At 47.6% G+C, this 27,910-nt stretch overlaps 1 protein-coding gene across 1 annotated transcript in view; it reads right to left on the bottom strand.

Moving 5' to 3' along the window:
• The window catches only part of LOC142583203 (protein 5NUC-like), a 162,329-nt gene that overhangs the window by 96,750 nt on the left and 37,669 nt on the right, over positions 1–27,910 (bottom strand). The window contains exons 2-3 of the mRNA XM_075693561.1: positions 21,224–21,361; positions 9,021–9,246 (exon numbers count right to left, since the gene is read on the bottom strand). Coding sequence (XP_075549676.1) covers positions 9,021–9,246; positions 21,224–21,361 — 364 coding nt within the window. The remainder of the gene's footprint in view (positions 1–9,020; positions 9,247–21,223; positions 21,362–27,910) is intronic.

The following is a 27,910-nucleotide window of genomic DNA, read 5'->3' as shown; positions in this document are numbered from 1 at the left end:
TCGTGTCTCGCCGAAAGAACTTGAGGCAATCCAAGCCCAAGTCAAGGAGCTGCTAGATGATGGTGTCATTCAGCCTTCGCACAGTCCGTGGTCCTCCCCGGTCGTTATAGTCAAGAGAAAAGACGGAACGCTTCGTTTCTGTGTTGATTGTCGACGCCTAAACGATGTTACCAAGAAGCACGTTTACCCACTACCGCGTATCGATGACTTTTTAGACAGGTTGCAGCTAGCTAAGTATTTTTCGTCTCTCGATCTAAAGAGCGGTTACTGGCAAATTGAGGTCGATGAACGATACCTCGAAAAACTGCTTTCGTCACTCCAGATGGCCTTTACGAATTCAGAGTACTTCCTTTCGGGCTCTGTTCGGCACTAGCCACTTTCCAGCGAATGATGGACACCGTTCTCGCTGGTCTGAAGTGGCAAAGCTGCCTCGTCTACCTCGACGACGTGGATGTTTTTTCGACGACATTTGACGACCACCTTAAACGACTGCGTAGAGTTCTCGAAGCCATCCGATCGGCTAACCTCACCCTTAAGCCTCAGAAGCGTCGTTTCGGCTACAAGGAGCTGTTGCTTCTTGGACACGTGGTCGGCGCGGAAAGCGTTAGCCCCTATCCCGCGAAAACTGCCGCTGTAGCCTCGTTTCCAACATCGACCGACAAGAAAGGTGTCCGACGCTTCCTGGCCCGTTGCGCATACTACCGGCGTCTCATCGAAAATTTTTTGAAGATGGCGGAGCCGCTGACTCGCCTAGCGAGGGACGATGTATCGTTCGTCTGGTCCTCAGAGCAAGAGACTGCATTCACCGAGCTTCGACAGCGTCTGGTGTCAGCACCAGTTTTGGCCCACTTTGACGAGGAGGAGGACACGGAAGTTCATACAGATGCCAGTAACGTTGGTCTTGGTGCGGTGCTTGTACAACGGCAGGAAGGTATTGAAAGAGTGATCGCCTACGCAAGTCGCACACTATCGCGTGCAGAGACCAACTACACCACCACGGAGAAAGAGTGTCTTGCCATCGTATGGGCACTGGCCAAATTTCGACCTTACCTTTAACTCCGCCTATTCAAAGTTGTAACTGATCATCACTCGTTATGCTGGCTTGCAAATCTCCGGGACCCTTCTGGACGACTGGCACGCTGGAATCTGCATTTGCAGGAGTACGACGTGACCATCGTGTTAAAGTCGGGCGCATACACGAAGACGCTGACGCACTCTCGCGCGCCCCTATCGACACTACCGACCACGACATTGAGGACGACGGCGCTTTCCTTCGGGCCGTAAGAGTTACTGATTTGTCCACACGGCAGCGCGCAGACGATGCACTACGGCCTATATTCGAACATCTGGAAGGACGAAACCGATCGATTCCCCGGCATATCGCTTGAGGATTGCCATCTTTTTGTTTACGACATGGCGTCTTGTACAAGAAGAACTGCGCTGCCACCGACAAGACCTACCTTTTGGTCGTTCCAGCAGAACTCCGTGCCGAAGTTTTGTTCGGATGTCATGAACTTCCGTCTGGCTATTTGGGTTTTACGCGAACGCTTGATAGAGGGCGCAAATCCTACTACTGGCCGAAACTTGCCGAGTGTGTTAAGCGGTACGTCCAAGCCTGCTGTGAATGCCAGCGCCGAAAGTAGCCAGCTGTGAAGCCTGCGAGATTGCTGAATCCGATTGACCCACCTGGCAAACCTTTCGACCAGGTCGGCATAGATGTTCTGGGCCCATTTCCACTGTCATCTTCTGGCAACAGGTGTATAATCGTCGCCATGGAGTATTTAACGTGGTATGCTGAGACAAAGGCGCTGCCTCGAGGCACAGCTTCTGAGGTTGCCCAGTTTTTCATACAGAGCATCGTCCTACGGCATGGTGCCCCATCGCACGTCATAACAGACCGAGGCAAAGCCTTTACAGCACAGCTCATTGTCGACGTTTTTAAACTCAGCTGCACGACAATCGAAGGACAACTGCCTATCATCCGCAGACAAACGGCTTGACCGAACGACTGAACAAAACGATGACTGACATGCTGTCTATATACGTAGACGTACAGCACAAGACGTGGGACGAGATACTCCCTTATGTAACGTTTGCCTATAATACGCAAGAAACAACACGCTTCACGCCGTTTTACCTCGTTTACGGCTGTGAAGTGCAGACTATGTTAGAAGCAATGCTGCCGTGCGACAGCATCGATCATCTCGACCTCGCCCAAGATGCCGAACTTTTCGTGCAACGCGCGGAAGAAGCCCGTCAGCTTGCCCGAGTGCACGTAAAGCAACAACAGAGCGTCGATGCACACCGTTAGAATCTTCGCCATCGACATGTCGAGTTCCAACCTGGTGATCAAGTTTAGGTCTGGATTCCCGTGCCCTGAAAAGGACTATCCGAAAAGCTTCTGAGTCGCTACTTCGGACCTTACAGAGTGTTGCAGCGAATTAGTGACGTGAATTACGAAGTCCTTCCTGAAGGAAGCCAGCCTCCCCGACGTCGAAAACCGCAATCTGAGATTATGCACGTTGTGCGGTTGAAACCGTACTAAAGCCCCTAATATTCGATGTTTTCAGCCGCTTCGGTTAGTTTTTGTTGTTGCTCGTCCATCAGTGCCTTGTGACTATATCGCACACCACAGTGATTGTGACTATAGCCTAGGTGTTCGTCCTAGACTATCTCGGCACACTAAGGTCAAGTCTATGTATGTTTTCCTTCTTCCTATTTTTTTAAAGAGGGGGTAACGCCACATGATGTGGCGCAGCAAGGGACTGAAGAAGAGAACGAGGTTCATCTCGGCAACGCACGTCGCCGCTTACGTTTTCGTAAAGTGCAACCGCCTGTATCTTCATTCAGCTTGTATACTCCAGCAGGGTATACGCGATAATATACATGAATAAGGGCTGCAAGAGAGACAGGACTGAGCGCACACTACCAACAATTAATTCCATAAAGGGACAGGAAGCCCATACATAGGCAATCTATTCACATGCGCCACCGGGAAATCTATACAATCGTTCTGCGCCACTGTTACACGAGATGCGCCCGCTTGCTTCCTCCACAAGCGAAAACAAAGATAAGACAGGGGAAAGCTCATAGCATAGCCATTACAACAATCAACAATAAACAACGAAAATAAAAGAAAACGAGCAAGAACACCCAACATCAATAAATAACAGCAATGCAAGAAAGTGACTGCAAACAAAACAAGAGGCCGAGGTTCTTGGAACCAACATTCAGAAAGTGGATATATAGACAGCGTGAAGAACTCACGCACGATCAACGTGAAAAGCAACTTGCAGCTGTGAAAGTAAAACTGAAGGTGGTCTTACGCATGTGTCGTTCACACGTGTAATTGAAACTGACACGTGTACATATTTATCTTTTCCGGGTTACGGATTTTCATTGCCTAACAAATGTTATTGGCCAGCGGGGAGGCGCCCGCATGTATCGGAAGTTTCTCGAATATTAGCGATGGTTCTTTCTGCTGTCTGTTGCCACCGAAGCTTGTGTAATCTGATTGCGTGTGTGACGTGAATTGTGTACAGCTTCTTGGAAGACACGCGGGCACCAGCAATCACTCGAACCTTCGATGGCTCATGTAAAAAGGCCGACATGCTTGACCGGCTGGTGAGGCCTTCAACAATCGCCGACTATGTTCGCCGCTATCGATGTCCTTTGAGTGTAACTAGCTTTCGAGGGCGAGCACAAAACATGCGACGCCTTCCTGGCGTACGTAATATTCGCTTACAATACAGCGGTGCAAGAAACAACAAAGATCACGCCGTTCAAGCTATTTTCCGCAGGAACACAATGACGACACCCGACGCCATGCTGCCGCACGTAACCGACGAAGAGAATCTTGACGTCGCCACCTATCTCCAGCGCGCCGAAGAAGCCCGACAGCTCGCCCGCCTGCAGATCAAGAAACCGAAGAGGACCGACAGTTGAAACTACAACTTTCGACGATGTTACGTCGAGTACCAACCCGGTGACACTGTTTGCGTTTGGACCCCACTGCGTCTACGAAAACTCAGGAAGAAGCTTTGACGCCTTTATTTCGGACCCTACAAAAACATCCGACGCGTTGGCGCTCCCGACTATCGTGCCAGACGGCATTTCGCTGTCACAGCGCCGCCGCTCACGACCGGAAGTAGCGCATGTCGTGCGACCTAAGCCGTTCCACCAGCGCCAACGAACTTTAAGTCTTTGCATAGGTGAACTTTGGACTTCATTTTTTCTTACTGTATTTTTTTTGCCGTTTAATAAGTGTCGTTTTGTTGTTTTTTTGCTCCCCTGTTAGGTATGTAGCATCGGGATGCTACTTATTTAGAGGGGGACATTGACACGTGCACATGTTTATTTTTTCGGGTGACCGCTTTTCATCGTCTAACAAATGTCGGTCAGCGGGGTGGCGCCCGCATATACCGGACGTTTCTAGAATATTATTGATGTTCTTTCTGCTGTGTGGTTGTCACCGAAACTTGTGTAATCTGATTTACGTGTGTGCGCGACACCGTTTGTGTAGTACTTTCAGGAAGACACGCGGATACCAGCGATTACTGTGGGACCTTCGATGGCTCATTTATAAAAGCCGACACACTTGACCGGCACATCAGACCTTCGATGATCGCCGACTCTATTTGCCTCTATTATCGTTCTTTGAGCGTAACTTGCTTTTGAGGGCACAGGTTCGCCGAATAAAACGCTAGTTCCATCATTCACAGTGTTGCTGACTTCTTTACCACCACTACGAAGTGACAATATTTCGCCTGATAAAGAAAGCTCCAATATTCCTTTGTTTTTGTTTTTTTGTCTTCGTCGGCGCTTGCGTAGCCAACGTGATTTGTTAGCAGCAGACATTGCGCTGCAGGCCCCGCTCCTTGCGCAACAGTCATGCGAGGGGCGGGAGGGGGGGGGGGGGAGGCGTTCCAGCTAATTCTAGCAGGTGCTTGCCTATCGGCCATGCCTGGTTATTCTAGCCGCCAACAGGTGACGCCACAAGCGGACGCGCTTCTCCTTGCTGCCACTTGCTGGCGCTCCAAGCAGCCTCCGCAGAGCACGGGCCATGCGCTCATGTTCCCTTTCATAATGGGCCACCCTGTACCTTATAAAAAGCTGTGGGAATAAAGGGCACCCCTACCTCAGTGCCTTGTTGATATCAACTTTCTCCTCGGTCCTCGTCTCTTTCCATTCAACGCAAACGCTATTTTCTAGGTAAATCTGCCTTTAAATCTGTATACAATCGTCACGCGAGCCTTCCCCTTCTAGGATATTCCACAAAATATTGCTGTCTACGTTGTCATACGCTTCTGCAATGTCTAAAAAGGCCACATATAACGGTCTCCATTCTACTCTGGATATTTCAATGCACTGAGTAACGACAAATACATTATCATGCAGACACCTACCTATTATGAAGCCATTTTGAAGTTCTTCCATAATGCTATTATTCTCTGCCCATGCCTGCGACTTTAATTTAATTCCCTGCATTGCTAACCTGTATATTGCGGAAGTAATGGTCAACGATCTATATGAGTGAATTCTATCTTTCTACCCCTTACCTTTATAAAATAAATTAATTCTACATTCCTGCCAACTGTCTGGTATTCGTCTAGCTTTTTTAGCTTTTTGCTTGTGCTTTCACCATAGCTTCCTTACATTTTAGACCTAGTTCATTAATCAGCCTAACGGGAACCTCCTCTAGCCCTGTGGCTGTGCGCTTCGGAATTTTCTCTTCGGCTTTCCTCCAAATGAAATTTGCCAGCATCAGCTCCTTTTCCATCTGGTTCTCTTTCGTGCTCTTTTTTCCCTCAAATACAGCGTCGTCATTGCTTTCGACATAATCGGCTGTTATTTTTTGGATGTAATTTAATGCAGTGTACTCTTCACATTTGTTTCCATCTTTTTCTAGCATGTGTTGTTCTGTTGTTCCAGAGTTCCGGCCTCATATGTTGATGTGGTTCTCAAATATTCTAGGTGCGGCATTGTTTTCCTCCCTTATTTCGGACAACCAATGTTGACTTTCACCGTTTATCTATGCTTGAACGAGTGTTTGAACCATAGATTTTTTTCTCCCGGTATCTTTCTCGTTTTGTGGTTGCTTCATCCTGCGATAACTGCGCCCTATTTGCCTGCCTGTTTTCTGGGGATGCTTTCGGTCATTCGGCGATCGCTTCTCGTATGTTCATGTTCCCACCAGCTTTTCGGTTTCTTTTTTCCTTTCCAACGCTCTCCTTGTCACTGTGCTACCATGCTGAACTGAACGGTACTACCTTGGATGCCAGTGGTGGCATCCTACTGTCGCACTGCGTGGTTGCGCGATATTTGTCTTGAAAGCGATCTGCTTTGGGGGAACGGTATAGGTGGCCCGACGGCTCGTGCCTTTTAGTGCACTGTGTTCTCACCGATCAGTTTGCCTTGATAGACAGCACAGAGGTCACTTCGCTCACTGCTGTTGCGTGATTCCTCCAGGCAGCATTTCTGACAGCGCGTGTCTGCAGTCATTCAGTGTGAAGTGTTCATGTTTGCCCGTGCTCGAAGGCACCATGCTAGGTAAATTATATAGTACGGGAATGCTTAGAACGGGGTCTTCTACTGCGAGGACTGTTGAGTATGGCGCGGCCGCGTGAGCCCCGTCTTGAATACAATCTGCGATGCGGACAGTGTAGGCGCACCAAGGGCCGAGAGCGTCGTCTGCGCTATAGCACCCATAAGCTTGTGTGTCGCCCACGTTCACGAAGTGAAACGTCACTGTAACTTTATATTAAGGTGAGGCAAATGAGATAAACCGTACACCATCGCAAGATTACTGCCTCGCTCAAGGCAGGCGGACAATTTTAATCAAAGGGGGCGCCAGCATATGGCCGTGCTACGCCTCATCGACTCCCTGTCTCGCAGCAATGCAATGCTGCTCAGTTTTAGTGGCATCGGTGTAGCCGGGACGGGCCCGGAACAAGATGTTGCCGGCCTCGCAATTCGAGCGCTTAAATGGGCCGTTTTAAATGGGGAGAATATTCTTGAAAATTATTGTAACCATTCGGATTGAATACAAGTGCAGTCGCTGAATAAATTTCCGACGACGGGGAGCACGAAGTGGCCACGACGGCCGTATTACGGTGGGGGTGAGATCCAAACACGTAAACCAACTTTAATGCGCACCAACGGTACATTCGACTAGTCGAAATCAAGTGATCAGAACGCATTCGACTAGTCCATTCAGAGCGCCGTGCTTTAGTGCAGCAACATAGAAGAATGCAAATCGCAGCAACACAGCTTCATGGCGGCCATATATTTGCCCTTTCAGGGCGCAAACTCAGAAGCCCATCAGCCTTTGAAACGGTTCTATTAGACATGCGCTTATGGTAACACGCTCCATTGGCAGAAAGAAGCTGGCGCGCATTTTCTTACTTTACTGCAAATTCCGACTAATACCCGTAGTGTAGCGTTGCTGTGTCAGCAAAGACGTGTTTCCACGTAGCAATAGTATATTGGCGGAATTTCAGGTTGGCACTGTACACGGGCTACATTCGCTGACAGAGTCTGACTGCCGATGTTCTTGACGATAAGTTTGAATAATTGTTTTATACGTACTTGCCGCATTCGTCCAGTGGCTATATGCCATTCCGCTGCCGAGCTCGAGGTCACGTGTTCAATGCCGACAGCGCGGCTGCATTCCGATGCAAAAAACGATCGTGGCCCACGCACGGGGTACATGTTAAGGAAGCCGCAGAGACAGAAAGTACTTTCGAGCCCACCACTATGGCGTGCTTCATAATGAGATCGTTCTTTTGTCAAGTGAAGCCATACAGTTTAATTTCATTCGAATATTGAATTTATAACGTGTGCACTACATAGGTGCTTCAAACGGTTGCCCCCTATGCGCAAAAAATACAATTTTCTCAAAGGCACAGACTGATAGCTTATTCTATGTTACGCTATGGGTAGTGTTTGGACGTCGAGCGGGGCTCATGTGAATTGCCATTCTTTTTAGGAGCCACAAGAACAACGCACCTTAGCTGCCGTCCGTTCTTTTCACAAGCGCTCTCCCATTGTGCTTCTTGTAGTTTTCACAAGTCGCACAACACTAGGCTTAGGAATGACGTAGAGTGAACGTTGAACATTTTCTGGGACTAGAGTTCCCATTTATATGTCAGTGTGGGACTCAGCCGAAGGCGCGTACGAGCGCCCAAACATGTCGGACGTGGCGTACAATCACATTATCTACGAAACTACCTTTATAGCGCAGTCTTGACCCAGAAATTAGCACAGGACGTCACACGCTTACGTTATAGTAATTATTTGGCCAGAACCCCACAATAGAAAAAGTGCTCGTTGAGAACTGAACCCTTTATTAAACGAACGTTTGCCGAGAAAGGAAAATCAAACACAACTCAATAACATTTTGGCAAACGGCTGCTGTCGATCGTCTAAATCAAATCTGCGGGTCCAGTGCGTCTGCTCTCCATGACTCACCGCATACTCTATTGTAATCGCTGGTGATCGTATGTGTTCCAGAATGCCGACCACTATTCGCGTCGCACACGCAATTTGACTAGAGAAGATTATTTCGCTATAAAATAGGCGACACCACTTTGAAAAGTTCAGATACATGTAGGTGGATCCTGCGAGTAGCGATAACATTGTAACAGTTGTTAGCCAGTAAAAGTAAACAACGCACTCGCGTCACTGCTTTCCTTTGCAAAGTAGTCCTTGCTCGGGCGTCTATAGCAGATACAGGCCTGTAAGAACACGTACGTTATTCAGTGGTTTAATTATAAAGGTGCATTATCCAAGTTGAAAAGTCAAGTGTGTTGGATATGAACTCAACAAGACGAACGTACGTTTATTGAAATGCAAACCTAAATTTCATACGCAGCTTAAAGAAATCAGGAGCGACAAAAGAAAGATGCGAGGTATTTCAAAAAGAGGACGCAGTTGGTTTGCATATCTTCCTCGATGTTGCGAATTTCCACAGAAGTCACTTTCTTAGTGCGGGCTAATAATGCTGAACAGGCGATGCTTACCTGGTTTGGCGATTGTTATGGTTTCCGTTGTAACCACACCCAGAAAAGCAACCTGGCGTCCTTCGATATTGTACACTGTGGACCTCGGCAGCGAGATATCCCGGAAGCTCGGCTCAGCAGATGTGTCAAGGTTCGTCCCCAGAACCCTAATGTTAGCTTCTTTCATTTTCCGAAGAAATGGAGCCAGTCCCTCCGGTCCGTCGTCGAACTCATGATTTCCTAGGCACTGGAAAACAAATAATGCTGTAAAAGGCACACACGCTGGGTCGCAATGAAATGTAAGTGTGAGCGATAGAGAGATGGAAGCTTTGGCCACCATACTTCTTGCTGGAAAATTATATCTCTGTGGCTCACAGTTGACGACAGGCCCAATTGTGTTCGTTGCTCTTCTGTTGATCACAGCCATTGCGACTGCCGCTGCCCATAGACCTCTCCGCCGCTGAGCTCATTTTATAAGAAAGCTTTTTCCCTCTTCCTTCGACTTCCCCACTGGTACTGCTGCTGTTGCTGCTTGCCACAACACATCGGGGGTGGGGGTGAGAGGGGGTCACAGCGTGTGCATACATGACCGGAGCGTGGCAGAGAGGAAAGGCGACGCGAGAAACTCGTTAGGACCTTTTCGTTGCGCTGAATGGGCACAATGCCCTCTGGAGCTCCCTGGGCTTCGCCACATTAGCCTCTTGTAAGCTGCTGTATATATCCGTGACAACCGCGAAAGCATTGCAGAAATTTTAGCGCTTACCTTTCTACGAACTTGCAAGTCGAGAGTGAAGCTAGGTAGGGTGGTAGACACGAGAAGGGGAGGAGGCAGAGGATGGGCAGAACCGACTCAATCGTAAAAGAGTGATTACCAGACTTGTGACTCTTCGCTCGCAGTTCTCATGCAAGGGGGGAGGATGCGAAAATGACGTAAGGAGGCAAGGAAACAGCCGTTGCGGCAAACGAGATGAATGAAAGTTCAAGTGAGGCGCTGTACGGTGCGTTCCGTTATTTCTGAAGGCTCAACACCATGAAAATTTGTCAAGCGGACAGCTTACGCAGGACATGCGTAAGCAAAGCCGCATTGAAGCGCACCTTGTGGTCTACGCGGACATACGGAAGCATTAAAATGTCAAATTAACACTTCTGTGCCCGCCGCGGTAGCTTTGCGGCTATGCCATTGCTCGAGGTCGCGGGTTCGATCTCGTACCGCGGAAGCCGCATTTGAACGAGAGCGAAATAAAAAGCGCCCTTGCACTTTTATTTAGGGACACGTTAACGAACGTGTCAAAATTATTCCGGAGTCCGCCACTGTGGCGTGCCTCATAATCTGATTGTGGCTTTGGTCACGTACAGCCTCATAATTCAAATAAAGTTTATTGCTTCAGCCTCGACGCGATGTGCTATGTCAGGCAATGAAAATGCTGAACCCTGTCAAATTTTATGAAGCATGGCGCGTAACAACGCCCCAAGCAAACAGCTCCCCCTGTGTCTTTAGTTTACTACGCAAATAGGAGTGGTACACGCAAGGTAACGTTTGAAGTCCACTCAGCAGTCGCATGTGAGACTAAAGGTTGAAGAAATAAAAAGCACAGAAGGCTTCGCTTACATCAGCTCCCACAGTGCGTGGGATCTGGACAATCTCCCCCCTCCCCTTCCCCGCGGTTCCATAAGCACTTTTCATTGTGATCCCCACCATGCCCTTAATACTCTATAACCACGGCGCAACCTTTCTACGCTTCAATGTCTTTCCTAACCGCCAGCAATCTTGATCACATACGCATCGTTGCTCTTTCTGAAAATATTGTTGCTCCTCAACTTAAAATGCGGCTTCCAACTTGCGGAGGCTGGGCTATCTCGTCGACTCTTCCCTTGAATGGTTTGCTCAAGCAGGCAAACACCCTTGACGTTCACGTCGATGGCGTTCCTGTCAGCACATTGTGTCATTAGGGCGCATGCGTATTTGCCGTCAGTCTCGGTTTTGCGGTCAAGTGCGACATCCTTGCAACTGTTGCGACACGAGCCATGCTTGTCGCTGAAGGTGTCACGTGCGCTGTGACAGACATCTGTATACAGCCGCGTTTATTGTTAGCGGTTCCCACACGGTTCTTATTTTTGCCGTTTTCTACAATGACCAGTCTCTTCGCCATCCTGCATTTTTCCTACACTGACTTTGCTCTGGTTACGCTCATAAAGGGGCACTAAAGTTTACGATGAAGTTAAGTTAAAGTGATAAAACAATTCTCTAGAACGTCCAAGGCGTCAATATAATCGCGAACAGAGCTTTAGTAACCGAGAAATTGAGGTAAATGCATGACACGATTTGAGACCCCCCAGCGACATTCCGGTACTAGCCCGATGACGAAGGCACTCCTCATCATAATTTATGTCACTAGTACTCAACTACTCGTATTAAAAAAACATTTCATTAGGTTATAAGACGGAAGAAAATGCTACTTGTCTACTTCTGCTCGATTCTAAGAAAAAAATAACATTTTGACGTTACCCTTCAGTAGCATGGGTGGTCGAAAGGTTTCGTTTTCGCTCGACTATGCGCCGCGCGCGCTTTGGTGTTTCAGTTGTGTCGTTATCGCGTCGTGCTGCGCTGGTTCTGCTCGCTCGCGAAACTTACATTTGGAACAAGCAGCGAGAATGCCACGTCCATGTAGTGTGGTGGGGTGCGTGAACGGTCCGCGGAACTTGGCCAAGGGCAGTTGCAGCGGCGAATCCAACGTTGCTTATCACTGTATGCCAACGGGTGAACCTCTCCGTTCGAAGTGGTTAAGTGCCGTACCTCTGCCACAGCGCGTTGGCAAAGAGCCGAAAAATCACATAGTGCGCTCGCTGCACTTTCGTCGAGAGGATTACGAGTTCAACGCCGACTTACTGAAGTCGTGTGAGGTGCCTTTCAAAGCAATGCTTTCCCGTAGCGCTGTTCCATCGGTCTTGTCTGCATTCTCCGAAGCGCAAGAACTGCAGGTCGATTCCGGGGCGGTGAGTGCGGCATTTGGTTTTCACGAAGGAAAAGCTACAAATGTGCGAATATGTACAGCCATGACATACAGTTGCCGTCCTAGTAGGACGCAACGACGCCGGCAGCGCGAGCCCTCAGCAGCAGGTTACGTTCATCAGTGCTTAAATCGCTGAAATCGAGCCCAGTATCGCGAGCCAATGTGTCGTTGTCAGGGTCGTCCATTGCAACGAGCGTCAAAGTTGGCGTCATAAAATAAAGAACCAGCTTATTGTCGCGCGCCTTCCCTTCCACAAGCCACCATGGTTCCGCTTTAACACTGCTGTCGGCTCTGCCTTGGCTCTGTTTCTGGCCGCATGTTTGCGTTTTACTCATCGACCGCGCAACGTCACTATGAGACCATGACGCCGCCACTCCTCGATCGGAGGGCGAGTGATTTGAACTGCGCTAGAGGTACGCGGACGCTTCAGAACACATTTTCTCTTAAAATAAGTCTCTTCTTCGCATGAAACAAGCGTTTCGTGGTTTCTGGGAGAGTATTTCAAGAGTCCACGTTGACTTAATATTAACCTTTAGTGTCCCTTTAGTATCACTTCTTCTGCCGTCCTTAACCTTGAACTTTTCTCCATTTTTTAGAGTGCAATGGCCGGCTCCTTAGGCGCTCAATTGGCGCCGCCCGATGCATTCTGCTTAAACGAGTTACTGGCACCACCTACATGCTTATGGTCCCTTTTCGTACCAAGTATTCTGCACCAGTAACCCAGGAATTTGGTAGGGCGGATATACGTGCTCAATGTCTCCAGTGCTTTTCAAGTTTCGAACTCTTAAACGGCTTATTGCTGAAGGTTATAAAACTCTGGCGTCTTCGACTGCCGGGATTTATGATACGTAACCCCAGATGACGGCAATCATCATAATCATTTTCTTCATCATCATAATCAGCCTGTTTTATGTCCACTGCAGGACGAAGGCCTATCCCTGCGATCTCCAATTGCCACTGTCTTGCGCCAACCGATTCCAACTAGCGCGCGCGAACTTCCCGATTTCATCTCTCCACCTAGTCTTCTATCGTCCTCGTTTGCGGTTCCCTTCGTACCCATTCTGTAACCCTAATGGCCCAACGGTTACCTAAGCGGCACATTACATGACCTGCCTGGCGCCATTTCTTTCTCTTGATGTCAATTAGAATATCGTCTATACGCGTTAACTCTCTGATCCCAAACCACTCTTTCTGTCTCTTAACGTTCTGCCTAGCAGTCTTCGTTCGATCGCCATTTGCGCCGTCTTTAACTTGTTCTCAAGCTTCTTTGTCATTCTCCAAGTCTCTGCCCCAAACGTCAGCACTGGTAAAATGCACTGATTGTGCACGTTCCTTGTAGCGTTCCTAGTTAAAGGTCACAGTAGACGTGAAGCATTGCTGTGGAACTGGCGTCCATCTCGTCTACATTTTATTCTCACTTCCTCCTTCTCTTTTCTTATCCCCTGTTCCCGCACTTCTTCATCTTCTATTCGAAGGCTCATACCGCTTCACCCTTCCAGGTTTCTTTTGCTAACCCCTCCTGGGGTAATACTTGAAAACGCTTCCAATCTAAGCACATTCAACTGAGCCCCGTTCACCAATGTACAACATAGTCTTCAATATTCCTTTCTGAGTAGCTGTCTTTGTCACAGAGTAAGGACCATACAATTAGGCACTGGATTCACTTACTCCTTTCTTAACTAGAATGAGGTCGGTGACTTGAATGTCTGGGATATCTGGGCAATGTCTCTTCTCTGAATTTCTTTCATTCGTTTACGGTACTTCTCCTCCTGCGATTTTTGTTTTCTCTCTTCGACGATCTTGAGATTTTCTAACAGCCCCGGTTCACGGTCCGCCTGAAGAATAGGCGTCTCTCCTAAACAAGCGAACTGCGGGCTGCATCCCAAGCCACTGGTGTAGGAGCGATTGTGATGTCTTACAGCTGCTTCTAAAGAGCATTTCCATCCTCCAGGGAAACTATCGTACATCCTGATGTATTGTTTCACATCTCGTATAGCACGCTCTGCAAGCCCATTCGCCGCGAGATGGTATGGCGCACAGAATTTGATTGATATATGTATTGTGGTCTCGAGCCCATCTTGCTAGTTTTTCACTCTTGAACGCTAGACCGTTGTCACATACGATCGTCCATGGTTGTCCTAAACATATCCCGTTGGAGGAGGGCGATGACACTATTCGCATCTTCTTTCCTGCCCGTGCCGCGACCATCCTAGTGCACTCATCTATGGCCAGAAGAAAAGCTTGCGTTTTTCGGACTCCTTCTCGTTTCTTATTTAGCCCGGCAAAATCCAGGTGTATAACTTTAAAAGGCACGTTCGAGTGGAAAGGTATTATCATGGCGTCCGTAGGCTGCCTATATTTCACTTTGTTTACTTGCCAAATGTGGCATAAACGAACGTATTGAATGACGTCTTCTTTCATGTGAGGCCACGTAAATCTCTTGACTAGCTTGTTGTAGGTGCGCCGAAATCCGTCGTGTCCTCCAGATTCTGGGCTATCGTGAAACAAATAAAGCACCCTGGAAACCAGTGTTAGCGGGACTTGATAGCGACCTTCCATAAAAATTAATTGTTCAGTGCCTTCCCACAATTTTACTTCATTGATTTCTTCCGATTGTTCTTTGTTGGCCTGTATCATCAGTCTAGACAATGCATCTGCATCATTCAAAAGGGGTCCAGGTCTGTGGGAGATGGTGAAATCAAACTGCTGCATGTAGTTCACCCATCTGGCGATACGTCCCTTAGGTTGGGTCATATTCAAGAGATGAGTGAGTGCCTGGTGATCCGTGAACAAAGTAAACTTCGCACCTTCTAGGTACGTACGGAAGTACTGAATTGCTTTAAGGACAGCAAGAGCTTCCTTTTCAGTAGTGTAGTTGACTTCAGGTGGCTTGAGGGTGTAGCTGTAGTAGCCTACTACATGTTGCTTTTCTCGGCCGGATGCTTCTGGACATTTCTGGTACAAGACTGCACCTGTTCCATAATGTGAGGTGTTGGTATTCAGTCCAAAGGGTAAAGTGAAATCTGGTATGCGTAGAATAGGGTCAGCAGAAATTCTGTGCACCAGATCACAGTAGACTCTCTCACATTCCTCATCCCACTCAAATGGAACTTCTTTCTGCGATAGGCACGTGAGGCATCTTGTTTTTATGGCAAAGCCTTTTATGAAAGGTCTGAAATGTCCTGCTAATCCCAAAAACACACGCAATGAGTGGACGTCATATGCTTTCACCATTTGGGATATTCTCTTGACGGACTCTTGTTTCGTGCTTTTGGTAGTCCGATCAAAGACTCTTCCAAGAAACACAACTTTTCTTTGAAAGAATGCACTTTTCTTAAAACTAACCATGAGTTGTGCCAAGCTCAAGGCATTTAATATCTGAGACAGGTGTTCCTGATGCTCAGCTTCTGTTTTCGAGAAGACGATAATATATTCTATGTACACGTTACAAAAGACACCTAGGAAAGGCTTCAGGACTTCATTCATAATCTTCTGGAACCCTGCTGGCGAGTTTTTACAGCCGAAAGGAAGCCGGTTATACTCGTACAGATTAAAAGGCGTGATAAAAGCAGTGTGCATTTTTGTTTCTTCGGTTAGCGGGATCTGCCAGAAACCTTTGCACAAGTCAATGCGTGAAAAACTCCGCCAACCACCTGTCTCATCTATAATCGTGTCTATCTTCGGCATGGGAAATGGTATAAGTTCTGTCTGGCGATTGAGAACCCTCTAATCTGAGCACAGTCTGAAAGTTCTATCTTCTTTCAGCGCAAGAGTTATGGCACAGGCGAAGGGTGACACCGAAGGCCGGATTATATCGGCGTCTAGCATCTCCTGCAATTCTTTCTTCAACCATATCTTGCATTCTCTTGACATGTTATAAGGTGATTTTCGTATGACGGTCTTGTCAGTTAGTTCGAAAGGCACCTTCTGCGACTTCATCGCTTGTGGATAGCTTCCTATGCATACCAGTTCAGGGTAGGTCGTCGCAATATCCTCCGCGCACTTGAAAATTCGCAGGTTATCTTCTCTATCCTTCTGTGTCTCTTCCCCTGATAGTCCTTCCACTAAAACCGCATCGTCCCAGTATACGTTGATTTTTAGTTTGTTTATATCTGGTCTGGATAGCAGAAAGGCGTACGTCATCCCCTCTATCACCGGTACTTCACTCTCTATTTCATGACCTTGGAACTCGATGTTTACTAAGGCCCACTGATTATTCATTGTCACTTTTCCATCGTAACCTTGCACCCGTAGTACTCTTCCGCTATGCAGGTGACTTGCATCTGCCAGCTTGGCATTTATTATAGACACAGAAGCACCGCTGTCAACCAAAGCCATCATATGTCTGTTTCCCACTTTGACAGGAATGTGAAGTAGGCTAGAGCAAATTAAATAAACAGTCTCAGTTGTCATCGGGTCGGACTGATCGCCCTTGTTTATTAGTTTTTGTCGTCTGAGACTCTTGAGCGTCTGAAAGTAGGGGGACAGGGTCGTTGTCGACGTTATTCACTCGACCTCTGGGAGCACGCCAACCCAAGTTCTCTGTGCTGCCTGCAAGGCGGCTCAGTTCTCGCGGATAACGGCTTGACCAATCCGCGCCGGTCCGTCTGAAGAGACTGCTTTAGCTAGCGGTTATATTTTCTTCTGAAGTAGATGGTATGTCGTGAAGGCACTCCAGGAGCCCCTCCATAGGTTTAGGTGATCGTACTTGCACTAGCTTCAGGACTTCCGCGTGCAGTCCATGCATTATTAGTGCTACTACGGCAGAAGAAGGAAGCATAGGCTCAGCCAGTATTAAAAGGCGGCGTTTTTCAAAGAAATACTCGACGGGGGAGCCCTGCTTGAATTTGAAATTAAGCGCGGCGTCCCATCTTTACACTGGGTCACTTCGGAATGTCGTCAAGAATTTTTCCTTCCACTGGTTCCAAGAGTTGCCAGCATCTTCAATAATGTGCAGATCGTACCACTTCCGTGCAACACTTTTTAAATAACTACGCATGTTAGTAATCATGTCCTTATTAGAGTGCAATTTGTTCTTCCCAGCGGCATATTCATAGAATTCAAGCCAACTTTCTGGGCTTGAAGACATGCCGTCGAAAGCATCAGGTTATACAAAATTAGTCCCCGGCTTCTCAGCGTTTAGAAAGCTTATAAACGATGTCACCAGTTGGTTTTGTTGTGCAATCTGTTTTTGCTGTAGCTGAAGAGCTTTCAAAACGAGGCTCACCTCTTCTGTCGAAGACCGTGATCGAGAGTCCTTTCGACGCATCGGTTGAAGAACTAATTCGTCGAAGATCGCCAGACGCAAGTTCACTTTCACCGCACCGTTCCGACGTAGTTCAGCAGTGTCCATCGAAACCTTCTCTAAAACCAGGTTCACGAGTTCTGCCGAGTTGAGTTCGCGAGGTAGTTCCACCACTGGTTCGTCTTGAGCTTGGTATCTCAAAAAGATGATCATCTCTGCGGAGGTCTCCTCAAGAAAAAAAGTCACCCACATGTTGGAGTCAGTTGTCGGCTGCGCCAAAATATTGTAGCGTTCCTAGTTAAAGGACACAGCAGACGTAAAGCATTGCTGTGGAACTGGCATCCATCTCGTCTACATTTTATTCTTACTTCCTTCTTCTCTTCTCCTGTCCCCCGGTTCACGCGCTTCTTCATCTTCTATTCGAAGGCTCATATCGCTTCATTCCTTTTCAATGATAATGGTAAAGTCCCAGTCAGGAGCCGGCAATGTATGACGCATGCAATCCAGCCCATTTTTATTCTTCTGTAAATTTCCTTCTCGTGATCAAGGTTCGCTGTGATTTATTGACCTCGGTAAACGTACTCGTTCACAAACCCTAGAGGCCGACTGGCTATACTGAACTCTTGTTCATTTGCCCCACTATTTATCATTACCTTTGTCTTCTGCACATTAATCTTAACCCCACTCATTACACTCTCTCTGTTAAGGTCCTCAATCATTTGTTATAACTCGTCTGCATTGTGGCTGAATAGAACAATGTCATCGGCAAACCGAAGGTTGCTGAGATATTTGCCGTCAATCTTTACTTCTAAGTCTTCCCAGTTTAATAGTTTGAATACTTCTTCCAAGCACGCAGTGAATAGCATTGGCGAGATTGTGTCTACCTGTCTCACCCCTTTCTTTATAGGTATCTTCCTGCTTTTCTTGTGTAGAATTAAGGTAGCTGTAGAACCTCTGTAGATATTTTCCAATGTATTTAGGTAAGCGTTCGGTACTCCTTGATTACGTAATGCCGCTATGACTTGGTTTCTCTACAGAATCAAATGCCTTTTCGTAATCTATGAAAGCCATATAGAGAGGCTCATTGTACTCTGCGGATTTCTCGATAAGCTGATTAATGACGTGGATGTGATACACTGTACAGTACCCTTCCTGAAGCCAGCCTGTCCCTTGGCTGACTATAAAGTCCAGTGTTACATTTATTCTACTGGATAATATTTTGGTAACTGTTTTATGTAATACTGGGAGTAAACTAATGGCCCGATAATATTTCTGTTCTTTAACGTCTCCCTTTTTGTGGATTAGTATATTGTTTGCATTCTTCCAGTTTTCCGAGGCCCTTGCAGTCGATAGACGCTTCATATAAAGAGCTGGCAGTTTTCCAAGCAGTATGTCCCCTCCATCTTTCGTTAAATCGAGTCTTATTCCAGGTTCTCCTGGCGCTCTTCCTTGTTTCATGTCGTGCAAGGCTCTACTGACCTCATCGCTAGATGTAGGAGGAGTTTCTGTATACTGTGCATTGCTATTTCTAATTGAGGTATCCTGACTCTTCTGGTTGCTGTGTAGGTCAGTGTAGAATTCTGCGGCTGCTTTTACTATACCTTCGAGATTGCTGATGGTATTACCCTTTCAGTACATACATCTTGATTTGACCTATGCCAAGTTTCCTTCTCACTGATTTTACGCTGCGCCCATTGTTTTGCGGTTTCTTCATTCGTTCTGACGTTATAATTTCGAATATCACTTATTTTCATCTTGTTGATCAGTTCCGCGAATTCTATCCTCTCTCTTGAGTTGTACACTTTCATTTTTCTTGTTTCTTTATTAGGTCCTTTGTTACTTGGGAGAGCTTGCTTACTGGTTGTCTTGGTGCCTTGACTCCCACTTCAATTGCTGCCTCTGAGGCCAACCTAGTAAAGGTTTCATTCATTAGATCTATATCTTCATCATGTCTTTGTTCTAAGGTTGCTTATTTACTTGCAAGTACCACCCTGAATGTGTCTGCTTTTACCCTTACTGCCTCTAGGTTAACCTGCTTCTTCTTAATCAATTTTCCTTTTTCTCTCTTCAAATTGAGGTGAATTCTAGCCTTCACTAACATATAATCACTGCACTTTACCCTACTAATCACATCTACGTCCTGTACTATGCTGGAATTGGCAGAAAATATAAAATCAATTTAATTTCTTTTTTCGCCATTAGGGCTTTTCCAGGTGCACTTTCTGTTGCTACGCTTCCTGAAAAAGGTGTTCAATATTCGAAGGTTATTCCTTTCTGCGAATTCTACCAGCATCTCTCCTCTAGCATTCCTAGAATGGTCGCCGTAGTTGCCAATTGCTTGTTCATCAACCTGCGTTTTCCCTACTTTTGAATTGAAGTCGCCCATTACTACAGTATACTGAGTTTACAATTTTCTCATCGCTAATTCAACATCTTCCCAAAAATGCTCTACTTCCTCATCATCGTGACTGGATGTTGGAGCTTAGGCTTGTACTACCTTTATTCTATACCTCTTCTATATTAAGTTCGACTACGACTACAGCTGCCTTCTAAATGCTGTAGAATTTGTCAATGTTGCCCGCTATGTACTGATAGATTAGGAATCCTAACCCGTATTGTTTCTTATCTAGCAGCCCTCTATAGCTGAGGACATGCCCGTTATTCAGCGATGTACAATCTTCACCGGTTCTTCTAATCTCACTAAGGCCGATGATATGCCAAGCAATGTCTGATAGTTCTTCAAAGAGTTCTGCTAAGCTAGCCTCACTCGAGAGGGTTCGGGTGTTAAACGTTGCAAGGGTCAGTTTCCATTGGCGGCCTGTCCGGACCCAGAGATTCTTAGCACCCTCTGCTGCGTTACAGGTCTGGCCGCTGCCTTTGTCAGGTGCTGCGCAGCTGTTGGGATCTGAGGGCCATGGTGTAACTGAGTGAGGCATTTGGGGGGGGGGGCGAATACTGCACCAGGGAGGCCAACTCCTGTTCTGGTGAGGGAGTGTCTTGTTGATGCTTAGTGGGCCTTCCTAATTTGCTTGTACCTAGATTAGTATAGCCCCACTCGCTCTCGGTAACTTTTGCCGCTCACAGGCTCCAAGCCTGCTGATGTGCAGACGACGGAAATAACGACCGCCAAAGAGAAGTCAACGAGCTGCCTGTTGCGCTGCATGCTGGCCCTCATCTTGTCCAGTGCTGAACACGTATTTCTAAGAACACCTTGTGTATGGTTCCGAGCCTACTTTGAATCCACCTGACAATGCGCGTGAGCTGTTCTCAAACAAAAAGTTGCGACTTTAACATTTGCATTTTTTTTCGCAATGCCAGTTTATGACCATGCCATCAGTCGGTTTATATTGTTTTTATTAGAAATAATATAACGTAGGAATATTTTATTGTGGTGGCGTGTTTCGTGAGCACACTGCAGGTGGTATAGACCATTGTGTAGGGGTGCATGAAGTAAAATATTTATAAGGCGCTGAGTCCACATTCCTATATGCGACAGAACTGATAGCAATATCATAAAATATCATAACATTATCATAGCAGTATGAACTTGTGAAGCTCTGTGCTTTTCTTTAAGCGGCCGAAGATTGAAGCAAAAATGAAGTGAAGCTTTTAGTCAACATAACATACAGGCGCTCCATGGAGATAAGAAGCAACTGTTGCTGCTACAAAATAGTTGTCTTGTGCTTTGTGTAGTGCATACGTAAAGCGCTGAATTATTTCGTGGCTAAAATGTTCCTGCACAATACCGTAGTGACCTTTCCCGGCGATAGCGCAGATCAAGTACAGTATATTTGTCGCCACTGTGTACTCAACCAGCTCACGTAAGTTGGAAAGTGATAATTGGGATAGCAGTGCCGGGGTACTATACACCATCACGCAATCTTCGTAGGAATATTTTAACGAAGGCATCGCTATTTGTACTGTAGTCGCAACATTATGCATGCGGGATTTGAGGAATGCGTACTCACCACCACGTCGTAAGACATTTGAGACATTGCTGCGGACACAATCTTGTGCTTAAGTATCGAGTACCACAGAGTTCCTTGATAGAAGTCTCCAGCATTGACGAACAGAACATTTCTCGCAGCATTCTTCAGCTTCCGCACCTGTTTCGTATAGATATTTAATATAAATACTAATATTATATAGGGTCTACAACAATGCAACCAATATTCAATGTATATGAAACTGAGAAAGCATTGCTGTGTACGTGCTTTTTAGTAAAAAATTGTGGGGTTTTACGTGCCAAACCCACGATCTGATATGATGCACGTCGTACTGAGGACTCCGGAGATTTCGACCACCATTCTTTCACGTGCACCTAAATCTAAGTACACAGCTGTTTTCGCATTCCCCCCCTCACCCCCCCTCATCGAAATGCGGCCGCCGTGGCTGGGATTCAATCCCGTGACCTCGTGCTTAGCAGCCCAACAATATCCACTAAGCAACCACGGTGGGTTGCTTTTTGGTTAAATTTCACCGCATTTGTGCCAGTTTCATAAACTTCCTGAGCTTCTAGGCTATGGAGAGCAGTTAGAGAGTTGAGCCCAAATGATACGTCGCGTCACGTATCGAAAAGTGGGAATGCGAGAAGACGATACCCTAAGGCTCGTACAGGCCTTAGTGGTTAGTCGAATCACGTATGGCTTACCGTACCAAATCTTGAACAGGGAGCAGGAAAAGCAGGCTAACACAATAATCCGAACCGCTTTCAAGGCTGCTCTGGGCCTGCCTAAGTGTACTTCAACGGAGCGCATGTTAGCTTTGGGAGTGCACAATACTTTCGACGAACTGAGGCAGGCCACCCTGATGCGACAGAGGGAGCGCCTCAGCTTCACAAAAACTGGTAGGGCAATATTGGATAGACTCAATATCCCAGCATACCCCATTTATCTCACAGAGCAGGCCGTACCTCTCCCTCCTTCGATGAGATCCAAAATTACAATAGCCCCAATTCCAAAAAATATGCATCCCGAGTACAACAAAGAAAGACGCAAAGCACGCGCACAACACAATCAATCAGCGTACTCTAATAACCATAGGTACAACACGTACTACACGGACGCAGCTGTGTATGCAGAAGCGACCGGGCAGCGCTACCAAAGGAGGCAGTCGTGAACGCGATCAGCCAACAGCGAATTACCGCGTCGGCCACGGCGGGATCCCCACCTCGGCTGAAATATTAGCAGTGGCGATCGCACTCGCTCACGCGGAGCGTTCGCAGAGGGACTCGGTCGTGGTCACGGACTCCCAGAAGACATGTCGCATGTTTCTCAAGGGGCATGTGACTGCATAATCCCCATGTGTGCATAATCCCCAAATCCTTCAACCACCATCATCGCCTACTCTGCTGCCCGGGCCACGCGGGGGTACAGGGGAACGAAAAGGCTAACGCGTTAGCTCGAGGGTTCACAAACCGAGCGACGGCGTCTTCTTCTAACCCCAATAACCCGCACTATCCCTCAAAAAATTCCACAAATTTAAATGCCAAAGACATACTTGCTCATCAGCGCGGAGTCCACAGAAAATACCCGCCGCCTCACCCACAATTTAGCGGGGAAGAGGCCGCCGATTGGCGTAAAATACAGACCGGGGTATTCCCCCATTTAAAATTGCTAAACGCCATGTATCCCACTCGTTATAGGGCCAACGGTCCTTGGAGCGGTGGCATACCTAGCCTAATACATATAACCTGGGAGTGTACTAAGCACCCTCATAGGCGAAATACCAGCAACACCATGGAGCGGAAGAAGAAGAAGTGATCATAGCGAGCAGCTTCAGCTTCGAGCTCTCTGCATTTTCTATTTTATTTTCTGTGATCTCTGCAATCAGTGACAAGAAAACTGGGGGACGTCGTCCTCTGCAATGGGGGACCCAAACCCCGCCCAGCAGTTTTGTCCTGAACGGCCAGTTCATTATGCCGGTGACGTGAGTGACCGCTTCGACCCCAGCATGGTCCCGATTGAGTCATCTGATGGCTCCTCTACTGATGAGATGGGCTCGGACAGCGATTTTACCGTGGTGTCAAGCCGACGCCTGAAGAGAAAGATACGAAGAACATCACCGACCAGTCGCCAGGCGACGAAAAAGGCAAGTGGCAAGCAATCATACACTATTGCATATGTACCAACAACGACAACAGACAACCTCAACTCACTGAACAGGCAGAGCCTGTCGGAATATTTTGAACGAACTGCCCATGGTCACGTAGAAGAAATACGTATAAACGCTCGAAAGAACATCCTCTCGGTGGAAGTCAATACACCGACCATACTGGAGACACTGAAAAACATCACTCAGTTGGGAAGCATCCCTGTTCGCGCATTCCCCACATACGGCAAGGAAGCGACGACAGGCGTCATCTACGATGTGGACATTGACATTACAGACACTGACCTGGCCAAACTACTATCATCGTCAGCTCCTGTGCTCAGCTTTCACCGTTTTGGACGTTCCCGATGTGTGAAATTAGTGTTCCAATCGGAAACTTTGCCAACACACGTCAAGGTTGGATATGTGAGGCATCCGGTACGTCCTTACGTGCCGAGGCTTTTACAGTGTCACAGGTGCATGAAACTTGGGCACGTCAGCGCAGTTTGCAAGGGTGCAATAACATGCAAACGATGTGGTGGACCTCACGGAGACAGCAATTGCAACGTTGCTGCGAAATGTCCAAATTGTTCTGGTGCTCATGACGCAACGTCAAAAGAGTGCCCAAAGATCAGGAAGGAAATGGGTATTCTGAAGAAGATGGATAGAGATCGTTCCACGCACAGGGAAGCGGCAAGGGCTATCCGCCACCGCAGACGTCGTTCACGAAACCGACATCAACGGGATCGCAGCCCTCCTCGCGTTGGAGGGACGACAGCTCAAGTGCAACATCCACCCCCTCTTCGTCTCAGGAATGAAGAAGCACGTGCCTCAAAGCCTTTGTATGCCGCGAAAGTGCAAGGCGACCCATCATCGGCACTAGCCACATCGGAGACTCAGTGGCCCTCGTTACCGTCAAGGTCTGTGGGAACGCCCTTATGCACCGCTCCTACACGTACTGAAGAAAACGAAAAGATGGATGACATTGACGTCACGAGTATGGTGAAAAATTTGATGGGCTCCATGCGCAGGCTTCTTTCCGGCCTAAATACCCCGGCTGCCAAGGCTGCCGTGCAGCTACTTGAAGTCTTGGATTCTTCACTAAGCAAGTATGGCGATAATGTTTGAAGAACGGATGCGTCAATCGTTTGTTATGCAATGGAATGCTCGCGGTCTGCGTGGTCGTTTGTCGGATTTCCGACAGTGGATATTTAAATACCAATTTCCAGTTATTGTTATCTGTGAACCTAATATGGATTCTTCTTTCCGTATTTCTGGTTATGTCCAGATGTGGTCTCGTAACGACCAAACCTCGAGCAAAGTATTAGTTTGTATACGTCACGACCTGGTGTATTTCAGACATGACGTCCCATCGCATACTACTAATGATTACGTATGCCTCACCATAAAATACAGATGTCGCACGGTTACAGTGATTGGAGGATATATCCACCCAAGAGCGAGGATCGATTGCTCGCACCTGATGTCTCTGCTGCAAGCATCGCAAGGCCCTCATATTGTGATTGGTGACTTTAACGCGCACCATCCCCTGTGGGGTAGCACTTCGATGAATTCTCGTGGCAAATATTTGGCTGACTTTATGTGTAGTCGGGGACTAAATGTGCTCAATGACGGGTCTCCTACATTTATTCGTGGCACGTCCTACAGCAGTTGTCTTGACCTAACGTTTGTATCAAGGAGCCTTCTGTCTTCAGCATCCTGGTCGACGGATCTAGAGACTCATGGTAGCGACCACCTCCCCACTTACGTTCACTTTAGCTGGTTTCGCCGTTCAGCCTCACGTTGCATTCGTCAAACAGACTGGATTGCATTTAAGACCTCTGTCGACACCGCCTGTCAGAGTATGTCATCTCCATCCGAAATAGAGGACATCATTGCCTCTACCCTGCGGGACAAAACTAGAGAAGTCAGCATACCGAGGCACAGGTCATCGGTCGACATACAATATGAGGCCCTTCGTGCGATCCGTCGCCGCGCAGAACGGCGATACAGAAGAACAAAGTCACCGTCCGATCTTTCGAGCAGTCGCCGAGCTCAACGACATGTTCTTCGACATCTGGAGAAGCTTGACAGACAGCGTTGGAGGGCTTTCTGTGGATCCCTAGATCCAAGACAGCCTCTATCTAAGATATGGCGGGTCATACGAAGTCTCCAGGCAACTCCACAACAAAGACACCCATTCCATGCGGTGGCTCTACATCAACGCCGGACCGAATTGGAGGTAGCAGAGGACTACTGTAAACTGATTGTGGACGCATCTAATGCAGTGACTTCATCCCTTGTCACCATCGCACCCCCGTCACCTGATGAGCGGCTCGAAGTACCGTTTACGATGCAAGAGCTTGACGCTGCGCTTTCAGTTTCTCGACGCTCCTCGGCACCAGGACCAGACGGAATCACGTACGCTGCGCTCTGCCATCTTGGCACCGAATCACGACGTCTTCTCCTATCTTTTTATAATACGACGTGGGAGAAAGGAAATGTTCCAGGTGGTTGGAAATGCAGTCGCGTTGTAGCGCTGCTTAAACCGGGAAAGTGCCCCAACGAGCTTTCCTCCTACAGACCGATCGCCTTAGCCAGTTGCGTCGGCAAAGTAATGGAAAGAATGGTTTTGTCAAGACTGGAATGGTTTCTAGAGAGAAATAATTGCTTTCCTGATTTTATGCACGGATTTAGAAGAGGCCGTTCTTCGATTGACGGAGTTATCGACTTGGTCTCCACTGTTGAACAGGAAAGAAGTCGACGTCGGTTAGTTGGAGCTGTCTTTCTGGATATTAAGGGTGCATACGACAATGTACTACATTATGCAATCCTTGATGCACTGGAAGATTTAGACATCGGTGGCCGACTATATACATGGATTGTTAGCTACCTCAGTGGCCGCACGGTGTATATGTCGACAAGTGATGGCGACACCGGACAGTACCATATACATCGAGGTGTTCCACAAGGAGGAGTTCTCAGTCCAACTCTTTTCAATGTTGCATTGATTGGCCTTGCATCCGAACTTCCTAGCACGGTAAAGATTAGCACATATGCCGACGACATATGCATATGGGCATCTGGAGCCACCCGTCCCCAAATGCGTGCTAGGCTTCAACGTGCAGTGACAATCACAGCTAAGTATCTTCGGCGTCAAGGCCTCCGACTCTCAACTGAAAAATGTTCTGTGATTACGTTCACGCGAAAACGAATGACCAGGTATCCGATCATTGTTGACGGCGTAGCGATACCTACGGTTACACACCACAGATTCCTTGGCTTAGTCATAGACCGGGGATTATCTTGGTCAAGACACGTCGCCGCACTGAAGTCAAAGCTGAAGACTTTTGTTCACGTCCTTCGCGTCGTGGCAGCAACAAGATGGGGCCCCTCGGAGTCGTCATTACTCCAATTGTACCGAGCCCTATTCGTAGGGTATATACGGTACAGCATGCCGGCGCTCTCAAGCATGGGACTTAGTTGTGTGCGCGCGCTCGAGAGCATTCAAGCTCAGGCATTGCGCACATGTTTGGGCCTCCCACGATGCACGTCAACCAATGGAACAATAGCGGAAGCTCGTGCTTGTCCTATTCGGGTGTACTTGCTCTGCGAGCCTCTTCGAATGTACCTCCGCGTGTTGACCCGACACAGGCACCATCCTCTGTCATCGCTCCCTACCACACACCCAGGTTCCAGCTTTTCAATGACTATATCGCGGCATCAGAGTGTTTTGCCGTCGAGATTCTCTCCCGCCTGTATTCCGAGAACACCCCCGTGGGTTCTGCCTAAACCTGTCGTTACATTGCAGATCCCTGGAATTACTAAAAAGTCTTTCGTTGCATCTATTGGCCTCAGGCAACTCACCTTGTTGCACATTTCTACAGAGTACGGAGATACTGTACATGTGTATACCGATGGCTCTGTCACACCATATGCCTCCACTGCAGCCTTCGTCATTCCACATATGATCATCGCTCGCCGGTTTAAACTAGACCATAGCTCAACATCAACTGCCGCAGAACTTGTTGCTATCCGGGAAGCACTTCGATTTCTCTCCGAGGAGCGTCCTCACGCATGGACGATATTCTGCGATTGCAAGCCAGCTCTGCAAACGATTGACTGTGTCCTCAGACGGGGCCCGTATCATTCTATGGCTATAGAAATTACAGAGTATCTCGACCACGCAACTAGAAATGGCCACAATGTCACCTTTCAGTGGATACCGTCACACTGTGGCGTGATAGGGAACGAACAGGCAGACGCTGAAGCAAAAACTGCTTTAGATAATGCTTGTGAAGTACGCATTCCGTTCTCACGAACAGACACAAACGCCCTACTTCGTCGCGTAAACCACAACTCTACGTTGGAACACTGGGCGCAACCTGATCGACGACACAAGCGATTACACAAATGGGACCAAGAAATGCGATTTCGTATGCCTCAAAAGTTCAATAGAAACCACACGAGCATGGTGCACCGGATTCGCCTTGGTGTCGCATTCACCAACCGTTATAGAAATATGATAGGTGCCAGTGATACTAGCCCAAACTGTGAATGCTGTG

This window comes from Dermacentor variabilis, chromosome 1 (genome assembly GCF_050947875.1).
Source record: "Dermacentor variabilis isolate Ectoservices chromosome 1, ASM5094787v1, whole genome shotgun sequence".
Taxonomy (NCBI): domain Eukaryota; kingdom Metazoa; phylum Arthropoda; class Arachnida; order Ixodida; family Ixodidae; genus Dermacentor; species Dermacentor variabilis.
Note: the sequence above shows the minus strand (reverse complement) of the source record. Positions and strands in the feature narration are given on the sequence as shown.